The sequence below is a fragment of the Pelobates fuscus genome, chromosome 10, assembly GCF_036172605.1.
Source record: "Pelobates fuscus isolate aPelFus1 chromosome 10, aPelFus1.pri, whole genome shotgun sequence".
In the NCBI taxonomy this organism is placed as follows: domain Eukaryota; kingdom Metazoa; phylum Chordata; class Amphibia; order Anura; family Pelobatidae; genus Pelobates; species Pelobates fuscus.
Window position 1 is genome coordinate 23881703 of NC_086326.1, and position 26858 is coordinate 23908560.

General features: G+C 40.3%; 1 protein-coding gene across 1 annotated transcript; it reads left to right on the forward strand.

Moving 5' to 3' along the window:
- Nucleotides 1-19282: 19282 nt before the first annotated feature.
- On the forward strand, nt 19283-23761 carry LOC134574669 (olfactory receptor 5AR1-like). The gene is made up of 2 exons (XM_063433796.1): nt 19283-20179; nt 23198-23761. The coding sequence occupies exons 1-2, from the start codon at nt 19283-19285 to the stop codon at nt 23759-23761; spliced, it is 1461 nt and encodes a 486-aa protein (XP_063289866.1).
- Nucleotides 23762-26858: the final 3097 nt, after the last annotated feature.

Below are 26858 nucleotides of genomic sequence, written 5' to 3' on the forward strand. Positions count from 1 at the left end.
GTAACAGAAAGTAGTGATGGAAGGGGTTTTTGTCAACTACGTGATCAAAAGCTAGTCTGAGTAAAGCAAATAGATGGATACATTGTGGCAGTTTGCATAACATCTATTGCAATACTGTCACTGGGGGACGGAAACAAAAATGGGAGGAGAAAACCTGAGATCTAGTAGACAGCTCTAAACAGAGACTGACCAGCAATGTAAATTGCGAGATCTGACGAAAAGTTAATAAAATCCCCGTCACCCACAGTTCCCCCGTCCCCTTGTCTAAATCGTACGAAGGTCCAATGACATAGAACTGACTAGCTGATCTTTACAGAGAGACTACTGGTCGGTGTCCAAACTTGAACTATCCTTCCTACTGCTACCTAGCACGTGTTTCGGCGCTGCTAAACGCGCCTTCGTCTGAGGCTAAACAGTGGGTCAAAGCAAACGGGAGCTCCTTAAGTAGCCCACTACATTTGGTTCATGCTGGGGGTGTGTGCACCGCGTTCGCGCCAGAATTGGCCGATCGCGGGTAAGCCCCGCCCCTGATGACGATTCCTCCTTTGATTGGTGAATGTCTGGTGAATGAACAGTGTGTCTGTTAACCATGTATGTGCCGGTCTCACATGGCCATTGAGTTAAACACAGCATATCCTGACAGACACTTCCAAGGTGTGAACAAACACCATCGACAGGTTAGAATGAGTATATAAACAGATATCTACCTTATAGGGCTTATGAATCCATTACAGTGGAGCATAGTCACGATAGTCACTGGTTCCAATATTGGGTCCTAATTAATAAATGGACTTAAATTGAGCCAAACTCTGAGTAGTAGTGATCCTATCCGTAATAGTACCAAGACAACTACATGTTAGAGTTTTGGGTCAATGTCTAGTTCATTATTGAACATGAATACCCACTCTCGGATTTATATTGGTTACCCTGCCCAGTAATAGAGTCCAAAGGGGAAGGGGGGGGCATATTAAATAATATTCGACGGGGCTTGGTGGCTGCACAATAACTGTACAATAATTGTAGTGCCCACGAACATGGCACCACGGTATCAATATCGGGCTAGTCCTAAGGTTAAAGGACTATTATTGTACGCCAGTAGGTGGATATTAATCCTTAAATTGTAGCCCAGCCTGTGTATGTGGGGTTTGGAGGTTCACCGATGCTTTGGCTTAGAATAAGTGAATAAAGAAAGACATATACAGTCTAAGTAAATGATATGTACATATATAATACAATTACAAAAGTATGATTTCCTGGTGTTATTATTTATCAATAAAGGGGGTAAATGTGAACCCCTCATTTAGCCTATTGGGGGCCAACGTTTTGAACCTGTAGATCCAGTAGCACTCTCTTTTTAGGAGAGTGTGGTCCAAGTCACCTCCCCTGCGACCTATGGTCATTTTTTCGATTCCTGCGAACCTAACCCCTCCTGGATCCCCACAGTGTTGATTTCTTATATGTCTCGCTACAGGGGTGTCCTTCTGGTTCCTTACTGAGTGTACGTGCTCCATGATACGTCTTTTAAAGGGGCGAATCGTTTTGCCCACGTATCTGAGGCCACATGTACACACCAAGAGGTAGACTAGGCCCTTGGTACTGCAGTTAAAAAACTGCTTAACATTACAGACCACCTGGTCACATGAGTCTGTGAGGTGCTTGGAATCCTTATGTATGTATCTGCACGCCACGCACTTACCGCATTTGTATGTGCCTTGTACAGACAGCCAATTAAGGCCAGGTTTTGTGGAGGAGAAGTGACTAGGCACTAATGATTCTTTTAAGTTTTTACCTCTACGTGCTGTGAGGGATACATACGGGGTCACAGTCCCTTTAAGGTGGGGGTCTTGAGATATGAGTGGCCAAAATCTACTCATTATCTTTTTCGCTTGGTCCCAACCTGAATCGAAATTCACAATACATCGGGTAGGTGCTTGTTCAGTGGGGGTCGGTTTGTCCTTGAGGAGTTCCATTCTATCGCTGTATAACGCTCTTTGGTATGCTTGTTTTAAACAGCGATTAGGGTATCCTCTCTCTTTAAACCTTGTCTTAAGTGACTTAGCCTGGATGATGAAGTCCTCTTCACTTGAGCAGTTCCTCCTCAAACGGAGGTACTGTCCAATAGGGATGCCCCTCTTTAATGTAGTCGGGTGATGACTTTCCCACCTCAACATTGTATTAGTTGAGGTGGGTTTCCTGAATAAAGTTGTCTCAATGGTCTGTTTAGAAGAGGTACTAAACATACAGTCAAGGAAATTGATGGATGATCCCCCTATTTCCATCGTGAACTTTAAATTAAGGTCGTTGGAGTTCAGACTTTCCACAAAGGACGTGAAGCATTCCCTTGTGCCCGTCCATACCACCAAGACGTCATCTATAAACCTCTTCCACATAAAGATGTACTTGGTGTATTCGATGTTGCTGCCAGTAAAGACCACATTCTCCTCCCACCAACCCAGGTGCAGGTTAGCGTATGATGGGGCACAAGATGTACCCATAGCTGTGCCCTGCACCTGGTGGTAGTATTGGCCATCAAACAAAAAGAAGTTGTGGGTCAGGACAAATTGTAGCAAGTCCAGTACAAAGGAGGTGTGACGTTGGTGTACGGACCCTCGTGTTTCCAGATAATGTTTAGTGTGTCTCAACCCAAGAGAGTGTGGAATGGACGAGTATAGTGCCTCCATCATCTTTTATTATATATATATATATATATATATATATATTTTATTTAGTGTAGCATTTATTACTTCTCTATAGATATATATTCATCTCATTAACTCTCTTTCCTTCTTTTTTTTATTCTATATAGATGCTTTTGCTTAACATCAGATTTCCCTGCTCTATTCTTTTTTTTGTTTTATATATCTTTATTTATTCCTTACATATTTTCTGTATACTTCCATATATTTACATCTATTGTTCCCCTTATTTTTGTATTTTCATTATCTTTCTTCTTTTAGTTCTATTTCATATTTATTTATTTATTTATTTTTTAGTCATTCAGCATTAAGCCACATTCCCCTTATATATCCTTTTTTCCAGTGTTTTACTTTAAATAGGGGCGTGCCTTTACAGACACTACATCCCCCATGATGCCTTGTACTATGACACGTGACCGCGTGTGATCGCGATCACGTGTCCTACATGTCCATCGGCTATCATTGGACGGTGGTGTGCCCTCATAGGCCAGCCTCCGCCCAGATACTGCATCCTTCCCAAGCCCTATGTCACATCACGTGATCGCGAGCAATCGCGGTCACGTGTCCCCTACCTCTCTTCCCCCTTCCGGTCTCCCTGAACGCCAATACATACACTACATTTCCCAACAAGCATTGGGACGCACCATGTGATCGCGGTAGCTCGCGATCACATGACCATTTATTTTATTTGTATTCAACTTTATAAACACTAGTTTTTAAGTAACTTTTACAGCTTTCAACTAATTGTTTTATCATTAAACCATGCTCTTGTTATTTTTATGTTATTCTTATGTTTTTTAATATTTCTGTATTACTCTCATTGTATTGATGACGTCATTTTGGCGCCAAAATTTGAACAATCATGTATCCCCTAAGTTTATATAAGCTTCAATGTACAAGTTAATGTATATTATTGCCAGTTGATAAAGCCCTGTGTGGCGAAACGCATTTTGGCTATTTTAATATATCAATTATTATATATTTATTTTCTATTTGTATTAATAAAGGAATATTGGCTTTCTCACCATACTTTTGCCATATACCTTTTATTCTATTTTCATTTTATAATTTTAAATTATATATTTTATATATTTTTTATTATTTCTCAACCTGGTTACACGTCATTTTGGAGCTGACAATTGTCCAAAGAATCCTAGGTGGGGATTATACCACCCACGCCATCATAGTGAGCACTATATCCTGCTCATTCAAATGTGAGTACGCTCTCTACTTTTAAGTCTTACTTTTATTCTATATACAGTGAGCACTATATTTTATCTCTCCTTTATTTTGAGGAATTACCTACATCTATGTCCCGCCAGTGGGGGGTAAACGCCACTGAATGCTGATTACACTTGAGCAAGTACATGCTCTTGCATAGGTGAGTGAAATACCTCTCTTATATTTACTCTATTTTATCTACGTTAATACAGTCTGCACTATTGGAGTCTTTCTGTCTTTTCATTTACATGTTCATCATTGAGTCAAGACTTCCTACACCATAGAAGATCCAGCTTCTCACTGACTACAGTATCAAGTTTCCATCAGCTTATTGGAATCCACTATATATTGGGACTATTACGCTCATATTTATATTTATTTTATTTTATTCTTTGTGTACATATATGTGAGTAAATTTTATATTTATCTCCCATCTCATTTTATCCTTTTATTGTATTACTGTAGTATAGCGCGACCTATATTTCTGTTTTTGCTATATTCTTTCTTGAGGACATTAGAGGGAACCTCATACCCATAGGTTGCAGCTTTTTTCTTGTTTCTCTTCCTTTAGACCACCCAGCGCTGATCCTATACCCCCTTTTTTTGCCTCCACATCAAGGCTACACAAGGCTACACTCCCATTTTTGTTTCCGTCCCCCAGTGACAGTATTGCAATAGATGTTATGCAAACTGCCACAATGTATCCATCTATTTGCTTTACTCAGACTAGCTTTTGATCACGTAGTTGACAAAAACCCCTTCCATCACTACTTTCTGTTACAGTCTTTTCCTATGTGTGCACATATTTTTCGCTATAAGCAAGCACTCTATATAGGGATTGTACATAGTGACTGCAGAAGCGGCTCATTTATATTTTGGCAATTCCATGAGGGATTGCTCTTGTGAGACGGACTATACAGGTTGGGGGGATTTCTAGCTTTATCTAACTCTATATCCTCTAGGTGATACCCTTAGGATAATCACCCCCTTCTAGACACTTTATCCTCCTATTTTAAGTTTATTATTATTTTCTTTCAAAAACTCTCCACTAGAGTTTTTTATTACAGCCACCATTAAAGGTTAAGTTTTATAATTTGTTGTATATATGTATAGTTATGCACTAGGGGGCGCCCTTTTTCATTTGACCAATATAGGTCTACTTCTCAACTAACACATGTATGTGAGGGTTACCCCCTGTCTTGGTCGCCCCTAGACACACACCCAGTTGCTTCCCCTTTTGGGGTACCCAACTATTCTATGAATTAAATGGGCTGAGACTCATGGGAGTTGTAGTTCAGTAACATCTGGAGGGCCATAGTCTGAAGAAGCCTGCTCTAGGGGTTACAGTACCCGAAGGTCTGTTAGCTCTCCAATAGAGCTGTTTCTCCCTCTTGAGCGTTAGTGGCCAAGTTTCCCTGGAACTTATAGGTTAAATGCCTGCTTGGTCCTCAACCAATACTTTTTTCAGACATTTTATTTGATACATTGAGTAGGTCAACTTGGTAACGTGGCAATAGTGGGCAATCAGTTTTTAATTTGTATATGTCTTTCCCTCCCATGGTTATTGCTTGGGAATTCCCCATTGTTGTTGTGCTGCCATGGATATGGCCAGGAAAAAGAAAAATGTATTCCTACTTACCATAATTTTCATACACCATGACAACACAAGATCCTGCCCTGGAATATTGCTGGAAACCAGACTGAGGGTGGGAGGGGTAGGAGGGGTTACTTATACCTTCTGTTTTAATTAGGTTCCTGTCTAATTAGGAATAGGGAGGAGCTACCCATTGTTGTGCTGCCATGACCTATGACCAGGAAAAGAAAACTACGGTAAGTAGGAATACATTTTCCTTTATTTATTTATTTATTTTCACCATGGGCCCGGCCCTCACTCTCCCATCTTGTTCCTTGATTTGGGGCAAATTCCAACCAAAATGTAACTTTCCAAAGAACTGCACTCCAGAGGGATTCGTTTCAGAGTTTCAGAATTATTTTTATTTTGTCCAATCGCATACATCAACATTTTAGTCCTCATATCAGGACTTTTATCAAGACATTGAGTTAAAGTAGTGACCCATGTTATAAAGGGTGAAAACAGGAAGTGATTCAAGTGCAAGATCCATAAATTTAAATATACAATTGTGTTAAAAAAATATTAATTAAATTAGCACTTGTGTAGGGGCTGATCATTAATGTCTAAAAATTTAAAATCAAACATTTAATAAATGCAAAAAAAGTTTTTTTGTATCTAACGAATAGCCGTAAATCTAAAAATGAAAAACATTGTTAGAAGCTCAAAAACAGTGATATTATATATGCCATGTTTAAAGTGAAGTGCCACAAACTACATAAACGAAGTATATACAGGCTGCAAAGTTGTAAATTATAAGCTATTAAGGGGCCAACAAAAGGCAGGAGTATATTATAAATGATGAATATACAAAGAAAGTATATACATTAATTCATTAGGATAACACATGAAAAGCTCCTATCCAATTTAGTTAATGTATATACTTTCTTTGTATGGGTCTGCAGGGCTCAGTGTGCATGTCTTTGCATGGGTCAGTGTGCGTGTGTCTTCCTCAGGTTCAAATGTACATGTAAAAACAAGTATGGTATATATACCCTTCCTATTACCCTAAATTGGGATCCCACCAAAATTAAATTGATAAGAGAAAGCCTCTTTTTCCTTATGTGGAAAAAGTAAGTAAACCATTCATAATATGGAGGTCAGGTTACTTTGCATTTCCAAGATGTGTGTAGTTCTCAAGATGGAGTAGTTCTCATTAACCACTGGTAGGTTTTTTTAATGTTTTTTTTTTTTTTTGGGGTGTAACAGACCGTTTCACTTACAAGAGGATAAAACCCAGTTTAGGCGATATCCCTCTTTTCCATAGACCAGCAGCTACAGCAATCACCAATCTCCCGAACAGCAAACTGTACGAATTCTGGAAACTCCCGAACTGGAGACACACGAACCCTGGAATCAGCCGAACAGGAAAAGCATACAATCCGCTTACACTCCTGGCAGTCAGCATACAATCCAATTCCCCCAAAAACGAGACGACACATCGGTTTGAGGGTCAAGCAGAATCTCAGGTCTGGAACACCCAGCCTGCTTTTTATTACAGTTGTGCACATCCAGGACACACTCAGGGGGAGGCATAAAACAACCAATCAAGTAACAGTACAACCCACACATCCCCTCCCCTCAGATAAGCAATTAACATAATTATTACATACAGTAAAAATACAGTTTCCACACATACTCTGTAACTTTAAAACCATACATCACATTCACATAAAAATACATATCCACAATCAATCCATTCAGGGGAACAACATATTAAAAAATGGCATGAATCAGACCAGGGGTTCAAAAGTTAGTAAAAGTATATTTTGTTCCCCCTGGCTGGCAGTATTTTAATCTGGCTCAAACAGTAAAAGTAAAACATCCCCACAATGCATCCTGGCTTCCTCCCTTCTGCCCTGGAGATAATTGGAGAAGTAATCCAATTATCTCCCAGGTCAAAGACAAAACTCCATTACACATGTGGGGACCTAAATACAGGATTATGTTTTAAAATATATAAAGTTACTTTTTATACATTAAACACAGACATGTAACATATCCCCAGATAGCTCAGGTCTGCGTGCACATTATTAGGTGAATGGCACGCAGACCACACAAATACAGTTTAATTGCCATGGAGCCAAAGTCTTTCCCATAGTCTTTAATTATATGAATAGGCTCCATGGCATAGCTATCTGGGAGTATCAATGAAAAAATGGATAGTGTAGCGCTTCTATAAATATAAAATGAAAGTAGTTACCTAAAAGGTAGATAGTAGTCTACACCCAAAATGCAGATTTTTACATGTAATGGGTCAGATAAGATCGGGTTCTGTAACACATTAAAGAAATATCCACATAGTGTAAAATCTTACAAATATAAAATAGGTATAAAAGTAGACATAGAAACACTCACAAACGTAGAGCTATAAACCTAGCTCTGGTGTGGATGGCTTCGGGTCCGTTTAGGCGACCCACCCCTATATTTGAAAGTTGTGTGTGGTCCTAGAAAAATGGAAACAAAAAGGAAACCACAATAGGGTAGCACTGTATGTATCTAGAATATGCTGGAGCGGTGTGTAAGGATTATACTTACAAACCTAGAGCCCCTATGGCTCTGCAGTCTTGTAGTGTGTAGTAAGGGACTACACTCCCTAGGATGTAAAGAGTCACCGGTCACCAGGATGGAAAAGAAATTGCTTTTATTTCATACACTTTAAATAAGTAAAAACAATAAAAACGGAACAGTGTCCACAATAAAATCCCAGGACGCGTTTCACTACGACGTGTAGTTTCCTCAGCTGGGTTGAAGAGCGAATGCTTCCTGCTGGTTTGCCGGTCTGTGTTTAAATACCTTCTTTGATGAGCGGATGAAAGTTAGGTGTGCCTCATACCTCTACGTGATTACCACAATCAGGTAAGCCGTATGCAGTGCAAGCCTCTAACTTCTGACGTTGTGTGCGGGTCAAGCCTCTTTCCTATAGATGTATGGTCACGAGAGTCCTTAGTGAAAAAATTCGTAAAGAAGGGAATGGGAACCAATCTTAATAAAATTAGTTCCTGCTCGTCCGGAGATTCATCATGTCCCATAATTGATATTATAGTAGACCAAATTAAAACGAAGAGGAAAAAAAAGGGAGAAGGATGTGTATTATTATTTAAACGCACTGCTCGTATGAATAGTGCAAAAATGCAGACAGACGTGCAAAAAAATGTTATCACATTATGGTATTCACATTATGATCTTTCTGTCAGTAATGTATAATATGCAAGAGAAAATGGGTAAAAAAATACGTAATTTTGAAAACGTGACAATAGAAGAATAATTAGATGCCTAAAAGATGGAAATGTGACTAAATGGTCAGTATTAATATTCTAAAATAACGGATACTATCGAGAATAATGTAAGCATAGCTTCCCCATAAATGGTAAATGGTGACACAATAATATATAATCCCTAGTGCCTCAATCCATATGTGGATGGTGGCCGATATATATCAAAGTATTACTAGGGAAAAAAATATAATAAAATAAAAGTAAAAATATAAATGTTAATATATATATAAATACAGTTTAATTGCCATGGAGCCAAAGTCTTTCCCATAGTCTTTCATTATATGAATAGGCTCCATGGCATAGCTATCTGGGGGTATCACTGCTCACACAGGGCAAATACCGAATGGCCCCACTGTGTTTAAAGGGCCAGAATGAGTGACATGCACTCTGTTAGGGCCGAATACATTTTGTAAAAGGGCCCAATCTCCCAGGGCCATAGTCCAAAGGCAAGAGGCGGGCAAGCAGCCCCCTCCAAGGACACGTGGCGAGGTCGGTGTTGCCACACTTCTCCCCTTTACCCCCCAGACTAACAGGGTATCTGATCTCCTGCCGGTCAGGGCCCTGGTTAGTCCAGCAACCCACCCACGAAGCACAAACAGCAGTACTTCCCACCCACAATAAATGTTTACTCCACCTGGATAAAGTAGCAGCTTGTCCAGGTTCAGGTTCCTCACCACGGCTGTGCGGGGAGCTGGTAGACTGCCTTGGTGGGTTGCTGAGTGGGCAGAGACCAGCGGTACTCTGCCCTGGTGCCAGCAGTACCACTGAAGTAGCCTGATTGGAGCCTGGTTGTGGGAGGGGGGGACCGACCGTCTCCCCTCTGGGTACACAGCTCTGGGGCTGGGGAACAGGACCGACCGTCCCTACCCCTTGGGCTGTAAGTGCAGAGACTACGGTCCCATCTGCACAGTTGCGGGGCTCAACATCTCCCCTTGGTGGGTTAAGCTGCCGCTGGAGAGAGGGTGTAACAAGCTCCTCTCTCTGGACTGTCAACTGCTGCTGGGGAGAGGGGTTAACAGGCTCCTCTCCCTGACACTTTCTCTGCTGGTGGAGAGGGGGGCCAGCTGTCTCCCCTTTCATTATTTTGTCCTGCTGCTGGGGTGTGAGACTGACGGTCTCTGCTCCCTGCAGGACACATTGCCGCTGGGGAGGAAGGATGACACCTTCAGCTCCCTGGGGTACACACTGTCGCTGGGGAGGAAGGATTGCACCCTCAGCTCCCTGGGGTACATACTGCTGCCGGGGAGGAAGGATTGCACCCTCAGCTCCCTGGGATACACACTGCCGCTGGGGAGGAAGGATTGCACCTTCAGCTCCCTGGGGTACACACTGCCGCTGGGGAGGAAGGACGACACCTTCAGCTCCCTGGGATACACACTGCCGCTGGGGAGGAAGGATGGCACCTGCAGGACACATTGCCGCTGGGGAGGAAGGATGACACCTTCAGCTCCCTGGGGTACACACTGTCGCTGGGGAGGAAGGGCGGCACCTTCTGCTCCCTGGGGTACATACTGCTGCCGGGGAGGAAGGATTGCACCCTCAGCTCACTGGGGTACACACTGCCGCTGGGGAGGAAGGACGACACCATCAGCTCCCTGGGGTACACACTGCCGCTGGGGAGGAAGGACGGCACCTTCAGCTCCCTGGGATACACACTGCCGCTGGGGAGGAAGGATTGCACCTTCAGCTCCCTGGGGTACACACTGCCGCTGGGGAGGAAGGACAACACCTTCAGCTCCCTGTGATACCACCTGCCGCTGGGGAGGAAGGACGGCACCTTTAGCTCCCTGTGATACAATCTGCCGCTGGGGAGGAAGGACAGCACCTTCAGCTCCCTGGGGTACACACTGCCGCTGGGGAGGAAGGACGGCACCTTTAGCTCCCTCAGTTACACACTGCCGCCTCAGGGGGAGACAGCTAACCTCCTCGGATGCAGCCTCTACTCTGCTGCTGTAACACTCTTTCAGCTGAGCATACTCTCCGTCCATCCTTGATTTTCGCTTAGCCATGACCTGGTTCCAGATCCCCTGGAATATCTCCATGCATACATAACCCCCATACTGGGCCACTCGCTGCCTCACCTCGGCCAGCCCATAATCGTCAGCGTCAGAGCGTTCCATACTTGTCTGCTCCAAGTCGCTGGATACCTCTGCTGCCAGGGGCGCTGCACGAGTGCTAACGTTGCCCTCAATTTGTAACTCCAAGGAATTGGTGTTGTCTGTAGCTGTCCTTCTGGCTGTAGGAACGATCCCGCCGCTTGCCACCAATTGTAACGGACCGTTTCACTTACAAGAGGATAAAACCCAGTTTAGGCGATATCCCTCTTTTCCATAGACCAGCAGCTACAGCAATCACCAATCTCCCGAACTGCAAACTGTACGAATTCTGGAAACTCCCGAACTGGAAACACACGAACCCTGGAATCAGCCGAACAGGAAAAGCATACAATCCGCTTACACTCCTGGCAGTCAGCATACAATCCAATTCCCCCAAAAACGAGACGACACATCGGTTTGAGAGTCAAGCAGAATCTCAGGTCTGGAACACCCAGCCTGCTTTTTATTACAGTTGTGCACATACAGGACACACCCAGGGGGAGGCATAAAACAACCAATCAAGTAACAGTACAACCCACACATCCCCTCCCCTCAGATAAGCAATTAACATAATTATTACATACAGTAAAAATACAGTTTCCACACATACTCTGTAACTTTAAAACCATACATCACATTCACATAAAAATACATATCCACAATCAATCCATTCAGGGGAACAACATAATAAAAAAATGGCATGAATCAGACCAGGGGTTCAAAAGTTAGTAAAAGTATCTTTTGTTCCCCCTGGCTGGCAGTATTTTACTCTGGTTCAAACAGTAAAAGTAAAACATCCCCACAATGCATCCTGGCTTCCTCCCTTCTGCCCTGGAGATAATTGGAGAAGTAATCCAATTATCTCCCAGGTCAAAGACAAAACTCCATTACACAAGTTACTTTTTATACATTAAAAACAGACATGTAACATATCCCCAGATAGCTCAGGTCTGCGTGCACATTATTAGGAGAATGGCACGCAGACCACACAAATACAGTTTAATTGCCATGGAGCCAAAGTCTTTCCCATAGTCTTTCATTATATGAATAGGCTCCATGGCATAGCTATCTGGGGTATCACTGCTCACACAGGGCAAGTACCGAATGGCCCCACTGTGTTTAAAGGGCCAGAATGAGTGACATGCACTCTGTTAGGGCCGAATATGTTTTGTAAAAGGGCCCAATCTCCCAGGGCCATAGTCCAAAGGCAAGAGGCGGGCAAGCAGCCCCCTCCAAGGACACGTGGCGAGGTTGGTTTCGCCACAGAGGGCTATTCGCCCAATCCAGGATATGTAACCTCTCATGACCTCTCCCAAACATGGAGATGTATCTTCCACTCCCCCTCAAGCCCATCCAAACTTCTGCCGCCTCCACCAATATGGAGTCCCATCTGCTTCCATGTCCGTTGTGGCAAACTTTAAAATGTACATTACCACCTGAAGAAGGCTGTTCAACAGTTGAACCATGTTGTTCTGCTAAATTTTGCTTTATTCTAATTTGTTTTAAAGTATATATTAATAAATGTTATTTTAACTTTATAATTTTGGTTCCTGATATTTTATGCTGCTACCATCCAGCTACCTTTGGGACCTCAATTTACCTGAAGCAAGAAGTGACTGCAAATCTCTTTCTAAGACCTATACTTACCTGAAGCAAGGTTTCTGCTTGATGCCTCCACAGTTTAGAGCCAACTTATAGGCTCTAAAGATTTGAGTGTTCCAACACCCCCTCCCCTGATCTATTTTTGTTCATATATGTTGCACTATGATATTTCTTTTTTATGTCATATAGGTTTTTAAACTACAGGAGACAATCATAATCATTGTGTGCACTTTTTCACCTCTTTTATGTTGTCTGTATGGGTCAGTTCATGTCTACATGTGTATCTGCATGGGTCAGGGTGTCTGTATGTGTGTGTCTACATGGATCAGCATGTGTATATGGGTCAGTGTGTCTCAGTCTGCATGGGTCAGTGTGTGCATCAGTTTGCATGGGTCAGTGTGTGTGTCTACTTGAGGCAGTGTGTGTGTTAGAGATGGACTTAGACAAAGTGGAGAGTGCATAGTAAATGCTCAAAATTGGGTGCTGCTGCCTCTGCTCTTTAGACACTCCTCTTTTAATTCCTCTGTATTATAGTCAATTTTCTCTGACTACCATATCGAGGAATTAGAAGAGGAACGCCTAAAGAGCAAAGACATGAACAGTGTGGACTAGTGGGAAAAAAGAGCAATGTAATTCACATCACTTGTTGTGAACCCTGGCACAGTTCCACCTGTAACCGTTTGGTCTCTTACCTGGGTCCCTGTTGGGCTCTTGTCAGAGGCTCCTCTCCTCCTCTGTGACATGCTTATGGCTTCTGCAAAGTAGTAGAATTTGGAAACCAATCCATTCACCATATTTTTTGTTGAAAGCATCAGCTGACCGCTCTCAGCCAATGACCATCATACGGTGGAAAAACCTTTACACAGAATTATCATTAACCAGGCCGGAATTCTTGTTCTTCCTAGTTAATGTCGACCCTCTGACACTGACGGAGGTTACCAGAAGATGAACAAGGGGTACAACTTGGTGTGTGCAACATAGCATAGCAAAATGCTGCACATACAAACTTGGCTTATAACCACTATAAATTACTGGAGTGGTAAAGGTGCTTGGAGTAAACCTTAAAAAAAAAAAAAAATACAAATCTAATAATGAGGGTACAGTTTTACATAGGAGAAAATGTATTGTTTTTGTGAGTGTTTTATACATATATTAAATACTTTTTGGAGATATCTGATTATTCATTATTTGGTGTTTCTGACCAGGTTAACATCTACATACCCAATAACAATCATAACTTAATCTATATTGCATTGTTATTGGTGTTATTTGAGCAGCAATGACAAGCTGTGAGTGCTGGGTTATATTGGCAGGTTTTGGAGGTGTGGACTTTGGGTGCTGGGGGAGTTATGTTTTTGTTTTTCAAACCACTAGGAAACTATTCAACCAAAATCTAGGGATTGCACCAAATGACTCATTGTGCCATAAACACTACAATAAGCTGTTATAGTTTGTAGAGTAACCATCATACATTAAAACCCTTTAGTTGCAAACATTGCACATTTATTAAATATAAACATGCACATAGTTTCTTTGAGAAGTTACACATAGAATTCTACATTAAGTGCTCCCTATTCCCAGCAGAAAATGAACACACAGTGACACGTGCACACAGTGGACCAGGTTGCCTCATGGAAGAGAATAAATATAATTATACCCTAAATGCCTTAAGCTCCCTATAGAAAGTGTAAGCTCTTGGCCACGTGCACACGGAATGGCTCATTCTGGAGGATAAAAACTCTCAGAATCATCTGCAAAACATGTGCCGAGAGTTTTAACGACATACCTGATTACGCGTTACGGAAACACTTGTTCACTCTTTGTAAGTACTGACTATATTGTATATATTTTATTTCACCACATTTGATGAGTAGTTTATTTTCAAACATATTGTAATATTTATTTTAAATATATGGTGGCTATGGTTAAATAATATAAATAGGAACAGTGCACTACAGTAATCTTCCAAAGCACCCTTTATTAGACCATATAACCTTTACTGAGATCAAAGGGATCTTCTAACAAGTTGCATAATCTGCCTGTTCTTCTGTTGACAACCCAGTACCACAATTCACAGGTTTATATATTGTAACTATTTTATTTCACCACAATTGATGATACGTTTATTTTGTACCATATAATAATATTTCATTTAAATATATTGTGGCTATGAAATGAACATATATTGAAATAAAATACACAGGAACAACGTACTATAGCCTGGCTTCCCAAGCACCCTTTATTAGATCATATAATCTTTATTGAGATCAAAGGGATCTTCTAACAAGTTACATAATCTGCCTGTTTTTCTGTTGACAACCCAGTACCACAATTCACAGGTTGTCTTCTGTGACAATGCCGTTGTCAAATTTAGGTAAAATTAACTAAGCTGCAAAATGTCTCCAACTAGACTAATTATCAGCTTTTACACACAGCTATAAGGAGTCTCTTCAGTACCATGATTTGGAAACTGATTAAATTAAAGCTGAATAAAAGAGACAAATGAAAAAGCCATATAGAAGTAACCAGGGATTTTACAGCCAGTCAGTTCTTAAGTCGCTCAAACCCACAGGGAGTTATTTACTAAACACTAAATTATAGTGACATGAAAACCAAATTGCATTTTAAATAGAAAATAGCCAAATAATGGATATAACTGTGATTTAATATTCCAGTTTGGCTATTTTAGACTAAACCTTGTAATTTTTCTTTATGTCTCTACAATTCAGTATTTAGTGAAAAAAAAAACCAACTGTTTAGAGAGCTCTGAGTACTTGGAGCTAAGAATACTAAGAAAACATAGTTTTAAAGAGTGTCTGGGTCTGTCTGTATGTGTGTGGTAGATCAGTCTGTGTAGGTGTAGGGGTGGGTCTGTGTGTGCATGGGTCAGTCTGTGTGTGTGTATGGGTCAGTCTGTGTGGCGGGGGTCAGTGTGTGTGTGTGTGTGTGTGTGTGTATGGGTCAGTCTGTGTGTGTGTGTATGGGTCAGTCTGTGTGGTGGGGGTCAGTGTGTGTGTGTGTGTATGGGTCAGTCTGTGTGTGTGTATGGGTCAGTCTGTGTGGTGGGGGTCAGTGTGTGTGTGTATGGGTCAGTCTGTGTGTGTGTGTGTGTGTGTGTATTAATGGGTCAGTGTGTGTGTGTGTGTGTGTGTGTGTGTGTGTGTGTGGGTATGGGTCATTATGTGAATAATATTGTTTTTAATAGTGTGTAATTATAGACTAAACTATGTACTGTTCCCTTTTTCCCACTTCTCTCTTCTGTATCCCAATATTATATATATATATGCATAAAATATTAACAATAAAAAATTATACATTAAAAAAAAAAATCCTTACAGTTCATCCTGGCACTACTAGATTGCCAATAGATGGTCCAATATTTAGGCTTCTTAGCTATCTATTGGACAAATCCTTGTTTGACCGTAATACAAATCTGGTCATTAAAGCCACCATCTTTTTGGCTTTTTACTGTTTCCTCAGACCTAGAGAATTCACTGTCATACATCAAGGAGATACTACCCGATGTCTAAAACTAACTCACTTAAAGAAAGTAGATGACCACTATATACTCTCCTTACCTTCTACTAAAACTAATCACACTGCCTATACTACTATCATTCCCCTCTTCCCTACCGAGAATCAGTGGTGCCCAGTAAAGATTCTGGATTTGCTCCTGTTATCTCACCACATGCACTCACCATACACTCCATTACTACTACTCCAAGGGCATCCGCTCACCACAGCTAAATTAATTTCATCAGAACCCTACTATCAACCCTACTATCAAGGTTGGGCTACAACCCAGCTTCCTTCTCTGGTCACTCATTTTGTATTGGCGCAGCATCATCGGCTTCAAGCACTAACACCCCGGTACACATCATTAAGAGACTGGGACGCTGGAAATCCTCTTTATACACCACCTACATTCCTCGACCAGAAAGGGAGCTCAGACAAGCCTTCAGAAATCTCGCTGTTTAAACTTGCAATAAAGTGTGTTTACTTCGAATTCCTTTTTGCCCTCTTTTTTACAGGCCTACTCGTACGTTGGTTTCGGCACACCTCAACCAACTTTGCTTCTCCTCTACATTCCATTTACGTATTAGAAATATATTTGTGCAAATAGGCGGCCCGTGAGGCAAAATACCACCCTTGTCACAGTGCCACCTGGAGCCATGGTCTCCGTATATAACATATAGGAGTTCCCCGTATATGTTTTTGTCGGGCATTTGTTTATGACATCTCTTGAAATCTGCAATCTCCTGATTGAAATCCGTAATGCACCGTGCATTGAGTTTCTTATGGGCTGTGCAAAGAAGAAAAAAAGTGCAAGTGAAAAACCACCTTTTGGGCCTCCTAGCTCACACGTTTGGAGACATCAGGGGCTAAATTGGTGGAGAGAAAGACAGTACAGATTTTGTCTCCTCCACTTCTAGAGGTGTAAGTAGGATCAACTGGGGTGAAATAGAGCAGAGTATATATTCATCCTCAAAGGGTAGTGTTCAGACCAGGTATTGGCAGAATATCCAGTTCTCAGAGTAGTGGAAGTGAGTGGTAGTGCATGAAGAAATAATCCAATTTAGAGTACACATCATGAGTTTAAGAATAAAATGTGAAGTCTTTAATCATGGGGTGCAAGACAGCAGTCTGTCAGTTGTCAAGTTTAAAGGAGTCTCATGACCCATGCATGATGGCTATGGTATGGATGCATAACTCATCGTCGAGTTCATTTTGGGATAAAGTGAGAGGTTGAACTGGGACAAAAATTCAGCCCATGCATTTAAAGGCAGAGCAGCTCAATAGAAGATGCAGGGCCAGAGAGGAAGTGTATTATGTCATTCTTAATGACAAATACGCCCCCAAAATGAGTATGTGTAACATATTCATCCTCACTTATGTGCCAGTATACCTGACTCCTACAATATGTTGGTGGCTGCTGGCCGCTGCGGATCCACGTAATTTCATAAACCCACATCCACCCCTGGTAATGACGATGTCAACGTGCGTGTGACGTCATGCAAAAGACGCACATGCACGTTCTAGGGTCAAAGGCCGGTCACGGCCAATTGGATCCGCAGGAGGCTTACTTAAACACATTTTTACTTCTTTTCATTGCCCTGTCGTGGTTTTCCTTGCTTGGTGATCCAAGAGTTTGTTCCTGATCATTTATTTCTTGTTATTGACTTTGGCTTCGTTTTGACTTCCCTGAATTCTGGTATCCTTGACTTTTGGCAAGTATTGTGACTATTCTCTTGTACATTAAGTCCGGCCATTCTAAAGCCCGGTAAGACGTTTCCTTTAGTCCTAGGTGTGATATAATTCTACGTGCTAGATCTACTAGTAATCCTGACAGTATGTTAGTTTAATTCCCTTCCAGAAAATCCCATGTGCAGACCCTGAAGTGCTCTCAGATGGGGACATCGCCTGTGCTTCTTTTACACAGCATAAGAGAATTGCACTGCCTTTGCTGCATATGTGCAAGGCTGCCTGTGGTGGTTTATGTGTTTGGAAGCTGTCTGTAGGAATGTGTGTGTAGAGGGGGCTGTTTGTGGTGTAGTGGGTGTAAAGGAATGTGCTTGTAGTGTATAAGTGGCTAGGAGATGTATAGTATGTGTATTTGTGTGTGCATTTAGAGGAGCTGTAGATATTGTGTGAGTGTCTATGGGCTGTAGAGTGTGTATGTGTGTAACAGTAGGGGCTGTAATGTGTATGTGACAATGGGCATAGGGGTTGCCTTGTGTGTGTGTTTGTTTTTCGAATACCTGTAGTATGTGCACGCATATAGGGGATGTAGTGTTTGTGTATAGAGGGTATAAGGCACAAGTGTGCATTTGGGGAATAGCATAGGGGGTGTAGTGTGTTTGTATAGAAAGTGTAGTGAGCATGTATATAGTGGTGTGGTGTGTATATATGGGTTGTAGAGTGTGTTTATAGGGGTTGAGTTTTGTATGTATAGGGGTGTAGTGGGTACAATGTAGGGGTATAGAGGGTATAATGTGTATGTTGCGTGTATGTTTGTGTGTAGTGTATGTTTAGGGAGTATAGTGTGTTTTTATAATAGTATAGTGTGTATAGGGGTGTAGTGTGTGTATAAAGAGTGGGATAGGGGAATTATTGGTTTAGTTATTATTATTATTATTATGTTTGTATTTATTTTTCTCTACCTTGCAGGGGGCATGCAGATTCCTGTCGGTCCAGTGTGCTAAATGTATGGTCTTCACCTGTGCCTGGTGCCGACCATGAGTATCTCCCTTGCATACTCTAGCACTAACAGTTAGTGTTTGATTGGCACCCTGAAGACAAAGGATATCTGACAGAGATGCAGACCTTCCTTTTCCCCAGGCATTAGAGTTTGCTGGGCCAGTGAGGGAGATCTTTGATCTCCCCACTAGTCTATGAATGAGCAGAGAGCCCTCTGTGATCGTTTGCTGATTCTTTGATCTCCCATGTTGGCCTTGGCCCATGACCATTGCAGTCCACCCAGCATTAGTTTGTTGTGCCTGAGCCTGGTGCCTGATACAGGGTGATTTTGAACATTTATTTATTGATTGCAGTCTGCAGTTTTCTGTATATCTTTTGTATCTAGCCTTTCAACACATTATTTACACATTTCACTTAAATGCCTTCAAAATTATTGCACAGTTTGAAACAATGGAACCGCAAAGTAAAGATAAACAGCTTTAAATGCAAATTTAATGAGTGAAAAGTGTCTGTCCAATTTCAGCATCTTTGTGTCTTGCTTTGTAGACAAGAAGATTGAAAATGATACCAGTAAATGAATCCAAACCAAATGAATTCACTGTACAAGGTTTTTCAGACTTACCACATCTTCAGTTTCCTCTTTTTATAGCATTTGTATCAGTGTATTTAATTATTGTCTTCAGTAATCTTATCGTTCTAATGTCTATAATTTTGTACTCTCATTTACACACACCCATGTACATCTTCTTGTGTAACCTATCAGCCATTGATATCTCTTACACATCGACCATTCTACCTAAACTGTTGGCTATGCTCCTCTCTCAGTGTAAGTCCATATCCTTTCTAGAGTGCTTTATCCAGCTGTATTTTTTCATAGCCTTTGCTTGCACAGAAGTCTTACTAATGGCTGCCATGGCTTATGATCGCTATGTAGCAATCTGTCACCCTCTTCATTACTCAATACTTATGAAACCAAAGCAATGTGCTCGAATAGTACTTGCAGTGTGGGCCATGGGTTTTCTCAATCCTGTTGTACATACTATTTTAACTGCTAACTTATCATACTGCCGTTCTCATCACATTGAGCACATTTTCTGCGATTTAGCCCCATTGCTTAAACTTACCTGTAGTGATACATTTACTATTGAGTTATGGAACTACATTGATGGGACACTCATAAGTATTAGTGCATTTATACTTACATTGATATCTTATGTGTTTATTATATCTACTATCCTAAATATACAATCAGCAAGTGGTCGACGTAAAACTTTTTCTACCTGCGCCTCTCAAATGACCTGCGTTATCCTGTTTTATGGAACACTGATCTGTTTGTATATGAGACCAACATCTATGTATTCTCCAGAACATGACAAGTTTTTGGCCCTTTTATATGTTGTACTTATTCCAATGCTGAATCCTTTCATTTACACCCTGAAGAATGAGGACTTTAAAAATGTTTTTAAAAAGATTAATAAAACATTGTTTTGTTTTGAACTATATATCAAAGGAGACCAATAATCCATACTTTCATTTAAAAATATTTTTTGGGGGGAAATTTTTCTAAATATTATACAAATAACAATACACATTTAAACAAAGAAACACAAAAGGGGGAATCAGATTATTAAAAAAAAAAGAAAGAAAAGAAAAATGTTGAGTGGGAGTTATCAATCCATAAATATACAATCAAGTAATATAATTACATTACAGCGGAGGCGTAACTAAAAACCACAGGGCCCCAGTGCGAAAAGTGCCCTGGGGCTCCCCCATGCATCTCCTCCTCCTCCATTTGTATAACACATACAGATACATACACGGACACACATGCTAATACACAGACACACAGAATGACTCACATTCAGATACACAGAATAACACTTCTACAGATACAAACACTGACACACACACACAGATACACAGACACACATATAGACACACATGCAGATGCACATATACAGAATGACATTTATACGCACGGGGCCCCTGTGGTTTCTAGTTACGCCTCTGCTGTAAAGTAATTTAAATTATGTCATACAGATACATAGGGGCACACACTGACACACTTGCAGATACACATGCAGACAAACAGATACACATACAGACACACACACATACAGACACATACAGATACACATATAGACACACATGCAGATACCCAGACACACTTAGTGACAAACATTCAGATACACATACAGACAAACAGATACCCATGCAGACAAACAGATACACACACAGACACACATGTAGACAAACAGATACACAGACAAAGAGATTGTAGAATATTGTATATTCTAAATGTTCCTTTTGAAATACATATTAAAGTGTGGCTGTCTAATGGGTTAAAAAGAACAGATGGTGTTGGCTATTTTGTACCATGAGGGCTCTGGAATGTGCTGTATAGGGAGATTGGGGGTAGGGTCCTTATATGGGTAGTTTCCTTATGTGGCCAGAGTCTAAATTAAACGTTATGATTGTCACGTTCTGTTCCTGGCTGCGGATCATTCTGGTAATGGCTTCTGGTATCCAGTACTCCTTTTACTATTCTTGTTTAGTATTTCTTGGTTTTTGGTTTTCTATTCTGTGTCTGGTTTTCTTTATGCTGGGTTTCTGGGTTCATTCTTGTAGTCCACCCCTGGATTTCCCTGTCTCTTGGATTCATTTAAATGTTTGTTTTACTTGCCACACCCGTTTATTTTCCATCATTCATTTATGTTTCAGAGTTCCTGCAGGCAGCTGCTCTAGGCTTCTGCCCTTTCTTGCAGGTAAGTGCTATATATGTGATCTGTGGTTATTTTAGTATTCATTAGGCAGTGTAGGACCTGCCAGATATGGGGTACATTGGCGTTGTTGGCAGGCTTATGCAATGTATGATCATATAATGTGACTAAATCCCCATGATTTACATATATAGTGCTTGCCTATTATATCTTGTCCTGTTTTATTTTGTAATGCTTGCACAGTCTTGTCCTTCCCCTGTTTAGTTAATGTTTCCTTATGTCTTGTGTACATGTTCTGGGTTTAGCTTCCTATCCTTCTCTGGTTCTGGGTTCTGCTAGTTATGTCTTGTTTTCATGTTTGGTGCCTGTTCTAGCCTTGTCTTTTTTCTAGTACTGGATACACTCTTGCTGCAGAGCCTCCCTATTCAGCTCCTGGGAGGTCTGCTATTTCCCTAGCTCCTAGTTCCTGGGATCTGCTGAAGCTGATTCAGGGTCTTGGTATGTGGCTGCACAAACGCTGGTGCTCTACACCAGGGGGCGTGCGGTTACCCTGCACCAGACCCTGCTAATCCACCTCCACACTGTGACTCTTACTCTGAACATCAGGCATACTGGGTCTCGGTCCACGCTCCGCCGTCCGGACCGCAACCCTGACAATGATGTAATTTTGCATATAAAGGGCAGAGGACAACAGACCACATTCTCTTCATCCTACGATCCAATCTCCTCTCCTGATGTGTTCCTGACTTGTTGATATTAAGACGACTACTTAGAATCTCTCATTCTCTGTAACTACGTTGAGAAATACCATCTGTTAAGTATATTATTGTTTGCTGTTGAAGTAGAATAAATGCATATTTTTTATAAAGAACGTCAGATTGCGTATTAGTACTTTTCATTAATATAGATATCTATTAATGTGGCAAGCCTTTGACCCAAGAAGAAATATCTATATATATAAGACATTGGCGAGCCAACTAGACTTCTCTTGTTTTTCACACTTCCATTAAGGGGGGAATAGAGCAGAGGAAGAGAGAGAGGGCAGATCGAATTACTCTTTGTGAAAGCAGCTTGAATTGAAGTGTGATCAACCAGAACGAAAAGAACCATGTGTATGTTTATATGAAGACAAAGATTTTTCCAATCACAAAGACTGTTCCAAGATTATTTTCTACAACAGACAAAAGCACATGTTATAAAGAAAGCAGCACAATGTGTATTCTGCAAGCAAGCACGTGTCAGAGATTGGCAAGCATCAATCCACAGTGCGCAGCTGGACGAGTGAAGGCAGACGGTGTCGTGCATTAAAGATAATCTTGTCTGGTGAGTAATAATGGATTTTGTTACTGATATTGCAGAGAAAAGTCAACTTGATTTTGTGTTTAATAGCTGCTATACAGATAGTCAATTGTGGGCAAGTTTGTATGAGCAGTGTAAATAAGCAAATTCAGCTATTGATAATAAACTGTTATGTTTAAATAAAACAAAAAAGAAGATTAGAAATGTTTAAAATTGGTAGAAACATTTGACACAATGATTCTTAGAACAGGAGTGGCTCCAACAAAATTGCAAGTACCAACACAAGTAAAGGTGCAAGATTTAAAAAGTACACAGACATACATTAATAAATCTGTATGTGTAACAGAAATTAAATGTACTAACTGTGATCTACTTCAGGCAAATGTTTGTGACTTAGAAGAACAGTTGGATCGAAAAATCTTAACTGATTTGTAAACTTAGAACTGAAGCCAAACAGTTGTGTGCAATTACAAGGAGTGATCATAATTTGATACCAGAGCCAGTTGATGTCACAGAAATATCATCACAGTCTGATTTGCAACATAGAAAATTGTTAGATAAGGCTGTAAAACTTAAATTAAAAATTCAAGAGCAGCTGATGAAAGTTACCAAAGATATTCCTCCTTATAATCCATTAATGGATGCCTTTGGTAATGCAGACGTATTTGAGTCTGATGTATTTAAACATAATTTGAATGACGACCAAAGGAACAGATTGTTTAAAATATGGCTTCCAACATACATTGCACATAGATTGACTCCACCCATAAGTTCCCCCTCTGATGAAGATGGTGAAATGGTCCATGGGAATGAGCGAGATAGATTTACACAATTAATACAATTAACAACAGGAAATGAGCATGTGGATATTGAGATTTTAGAAAAATTAAAACCAAATATAAATGAAGTTGTATTCAGTTTCCTTTTAAAATTTGAGCGTGCATACAGGTTTGTAATGAGTATTCCTGATGATCAGACATCAAAATCTATGGTAAATGCATTTATAACAAAATTTAAATAGCTTGATCCAATATCAATTGCATGTGCACTACAGTGCCAAACTATGGAAGAGGCGGCAACATTTCTAGATAGGGTTAGGAGAGAATCCAGACAGCAAACTGTTACGAAATCTGTCTGTGCAATTAGAAGAGACAGGAGAGACGAACAGCCCAGGCATAAGAACCCCCTTTCCTTGCCTTCTACAGCTGTTAGATCACAGACAAAGAGAAGAGAAGCCCAGACTTTTAAAGACCCCCACTCACACTATAAAAAAAACTTGACACATGGTCTGGTGTGTTTCTATTGCAATAAGCAAGGCAATATAAAAAGAAACTGCAGGAAATATTTTTATGATTTGCAATCAAGGGATCATGGCAAATCAAATGGATTTATTCAAAATAATCCTAATATAGAAAACACTAGAGATTCACCATATACTCCTCTGATAAGGCAAGTGAGAGAAATTGTAGCTTCTTCAAACACAGGAGACAGACAGGGTGTGATTTCTAACATGTCTAATGAGGCTGACCACATTTTAAATTCACAATGACAATCTAAAGGAAGCAGGCCATGTCTACTTGAATTTTTGGCTCCATTAAATTTAGATGGATGTGGATGACCATACATTAAATGTTCTTTAACCCCTTAAGGACACATGACGTGTGACATGTCAGGATTCCCTTTTATTCCAGAAGTTTGGTCCTTAAGGGGTTAAAAGGTTATGACACAGAATTTCTAATTGACACTGGAGCTCAACTAAGTATAACAAGTTTACAACTACCTTTATCCCCAAGTGCACCTATATGTACAATTGAAGGATTTGACAGAAGTGGAGGATCTATAGCAACATTAGTAAATAAGGTTACTTTGGAAATACCTCAGTGTTTAACCCCTTAAGACCGCAGCCAAATGTACAAGTTGTGATCAAAACAAAACATAAACAAAACCTGGCATTTGCGCTCTGTCTGTCCAACCGTAATTCACCTCTTTCATATTAAATGCACCCACTCTTATTAAATATCATTTTATTCAGGGGAAACAGGGCTTTTATTTAACATCAAATATTTAGGTATGGGACATAATTTAATATGAACAAAATATAAAAAAATGGGATAAAATAAGATTTTTTTAAATTTTCTTAGTTCTACGTGACATTTTAACTGTGAATGTCAAAATACTGTTTGCTTTTAGATATCGTCGTTGTAATACATTTTACTGTTTTGAAACACTAATATTTGTGTTCAGCGAATTCTTCCTAGTAAAACAGTACCCCCCATGTACAGGTTTTATGGTGTTTTCAAAAATTACTACCTAAACTGTTGGCTATGCTCCTCTCTCAGTGTAAGTCCATATCCTTTCTAGAGTGCTTTATCCAGCTGTATTTTTTCATAGCCTTTGCTTGCACAGAAGTCTTACTAATGGCTGCCATGGCTTATGATCGCTATGTAGCAATCTGTCACCCTCTTCATTACTCAATACTTATGAAACCAAAGCAATGTGCTCGAATAGTACTTGCAGTGTGGGCCATGGGTTTTCTCAATCCTGTTGTACATACTATTTTAACTGCTAACTTATCATACTGCCGTTCTCATCACATTGAGCACATTTTCTGCGATTTAGCCCCATTGCTTAAACTTACCTGTAGTGATACATTTACTATTGAGTTATGGAACTACATTGATGGGACACTCATAAGTATTAGTGCATTTATACTTACATTGATATCTTATGTGTTTATTATATCTACTATCCTAAATATACAATCAGCAAGTGGTCGACGTAAAACTTTTTCTACCTGCGCCTCTCAAATGACCTGCGTTATCCTGTTTTATGGAACACTGATCTGTTTGTATATGAGACCAACATCTATGTATTCTCCAGAACATGACAAGTTTTTGGCCCTTTTATATGTTGTACTTATTCCAATGCTGAATCCTTTCATTTACACCCTGAAGAATGAGGACTTTAAAAATGTTTTTAAAAAGATTAATAAAACATTGTTTTGTTTTGAACTATATATCAAAGGAGACCAATAATCCATACTTTCATTTAAAAATATTTTTTGGGGGGAAATTTTTCTAAATATTATACAAATAACAATACACATTTAAACAAAGAAACACAAAAGGGGGAATCAGATTATTAAAAAAAAAAGAAAGAAAAGAAAAATGTTGAGTGGGAGTTATCAATCCATAAATATACAATCAAGTAATATAATTACATTACAGCGGAGGCGTAACTAAAAACCACAGGGCCCCAGTGCGAAAAGTGCCCTGGGGCTCCCCCATGCATCTCCTCCTCCTCCATTTGTATAACACATACAGATACATACACGGACACACATGCTAATACACAGACACACAGAATGACTCACATTCAGATACACAGAATAACACTTCTACAGATACAAACACTGACACACACACACAGATACACAGACACACATATAGACACACATGCAGATGCACATATACAGAATGACATTTATACGCACGGGGCCCCTGTGGTTTCTAGTTACGCCTCTGCTGTAAAGTAATTTAAATTATGTCATACAGATACATAGGGGCACACACTGACACACTTGCAGATACACATGCAGACAAACAGATACACATACAGACACACACACATACAGACACATACAGATACACATATAGACACACATGCAGATACCCAGACACACTTAGTGACAAACATTCAGATACACATACAGACAAACAGATACCCATGCAGACAAACAGATACACACACAGACACACATGTAGACAAACAGATACACAGACAAAGAGATTGTAGAATATTGTATATTCTAAATGTTCCTTTTGAAATACATATTAAAGTGTGGCTGTCTAATGGGTTAAAAAGAACAGATGGTGTTGGCTATTTTGTACCATGAGGGCTCTGGAATGTGCTGTATAGGGAGATTGGGGGTAGGGTCCTTATATGGGTAGTTTCCTTATGTGGCCAGAGTCTAAATTAAACGTTATGATTGTCACGTTCTGTTCCTGGCTGCGGATCATTCTGGTAATGGCTTCTGGTATCCAGTACTCCTTTTACTATTCTTGTTTAGTATTTCTTGGTTTTTGGTTTTCTATTCTGTGTCTGGTTTTCTTTATGCT

Coding starts and splice junctions, on each gene's coding strand:
- LOC134574669 (XM_063433796.1), top strand. CDS start 19,283: ATGATACCAGTAAATGAATCCAAACCAAATGAATTCACTGTACAAGGT. Junction 20,180..23,197: donor AGAATGAGGACTTTAAAAAT/GTTTTTAAAAAG, acceptor GAAGCCAAACAG/TTGTGTGCAATTACAAGGAG.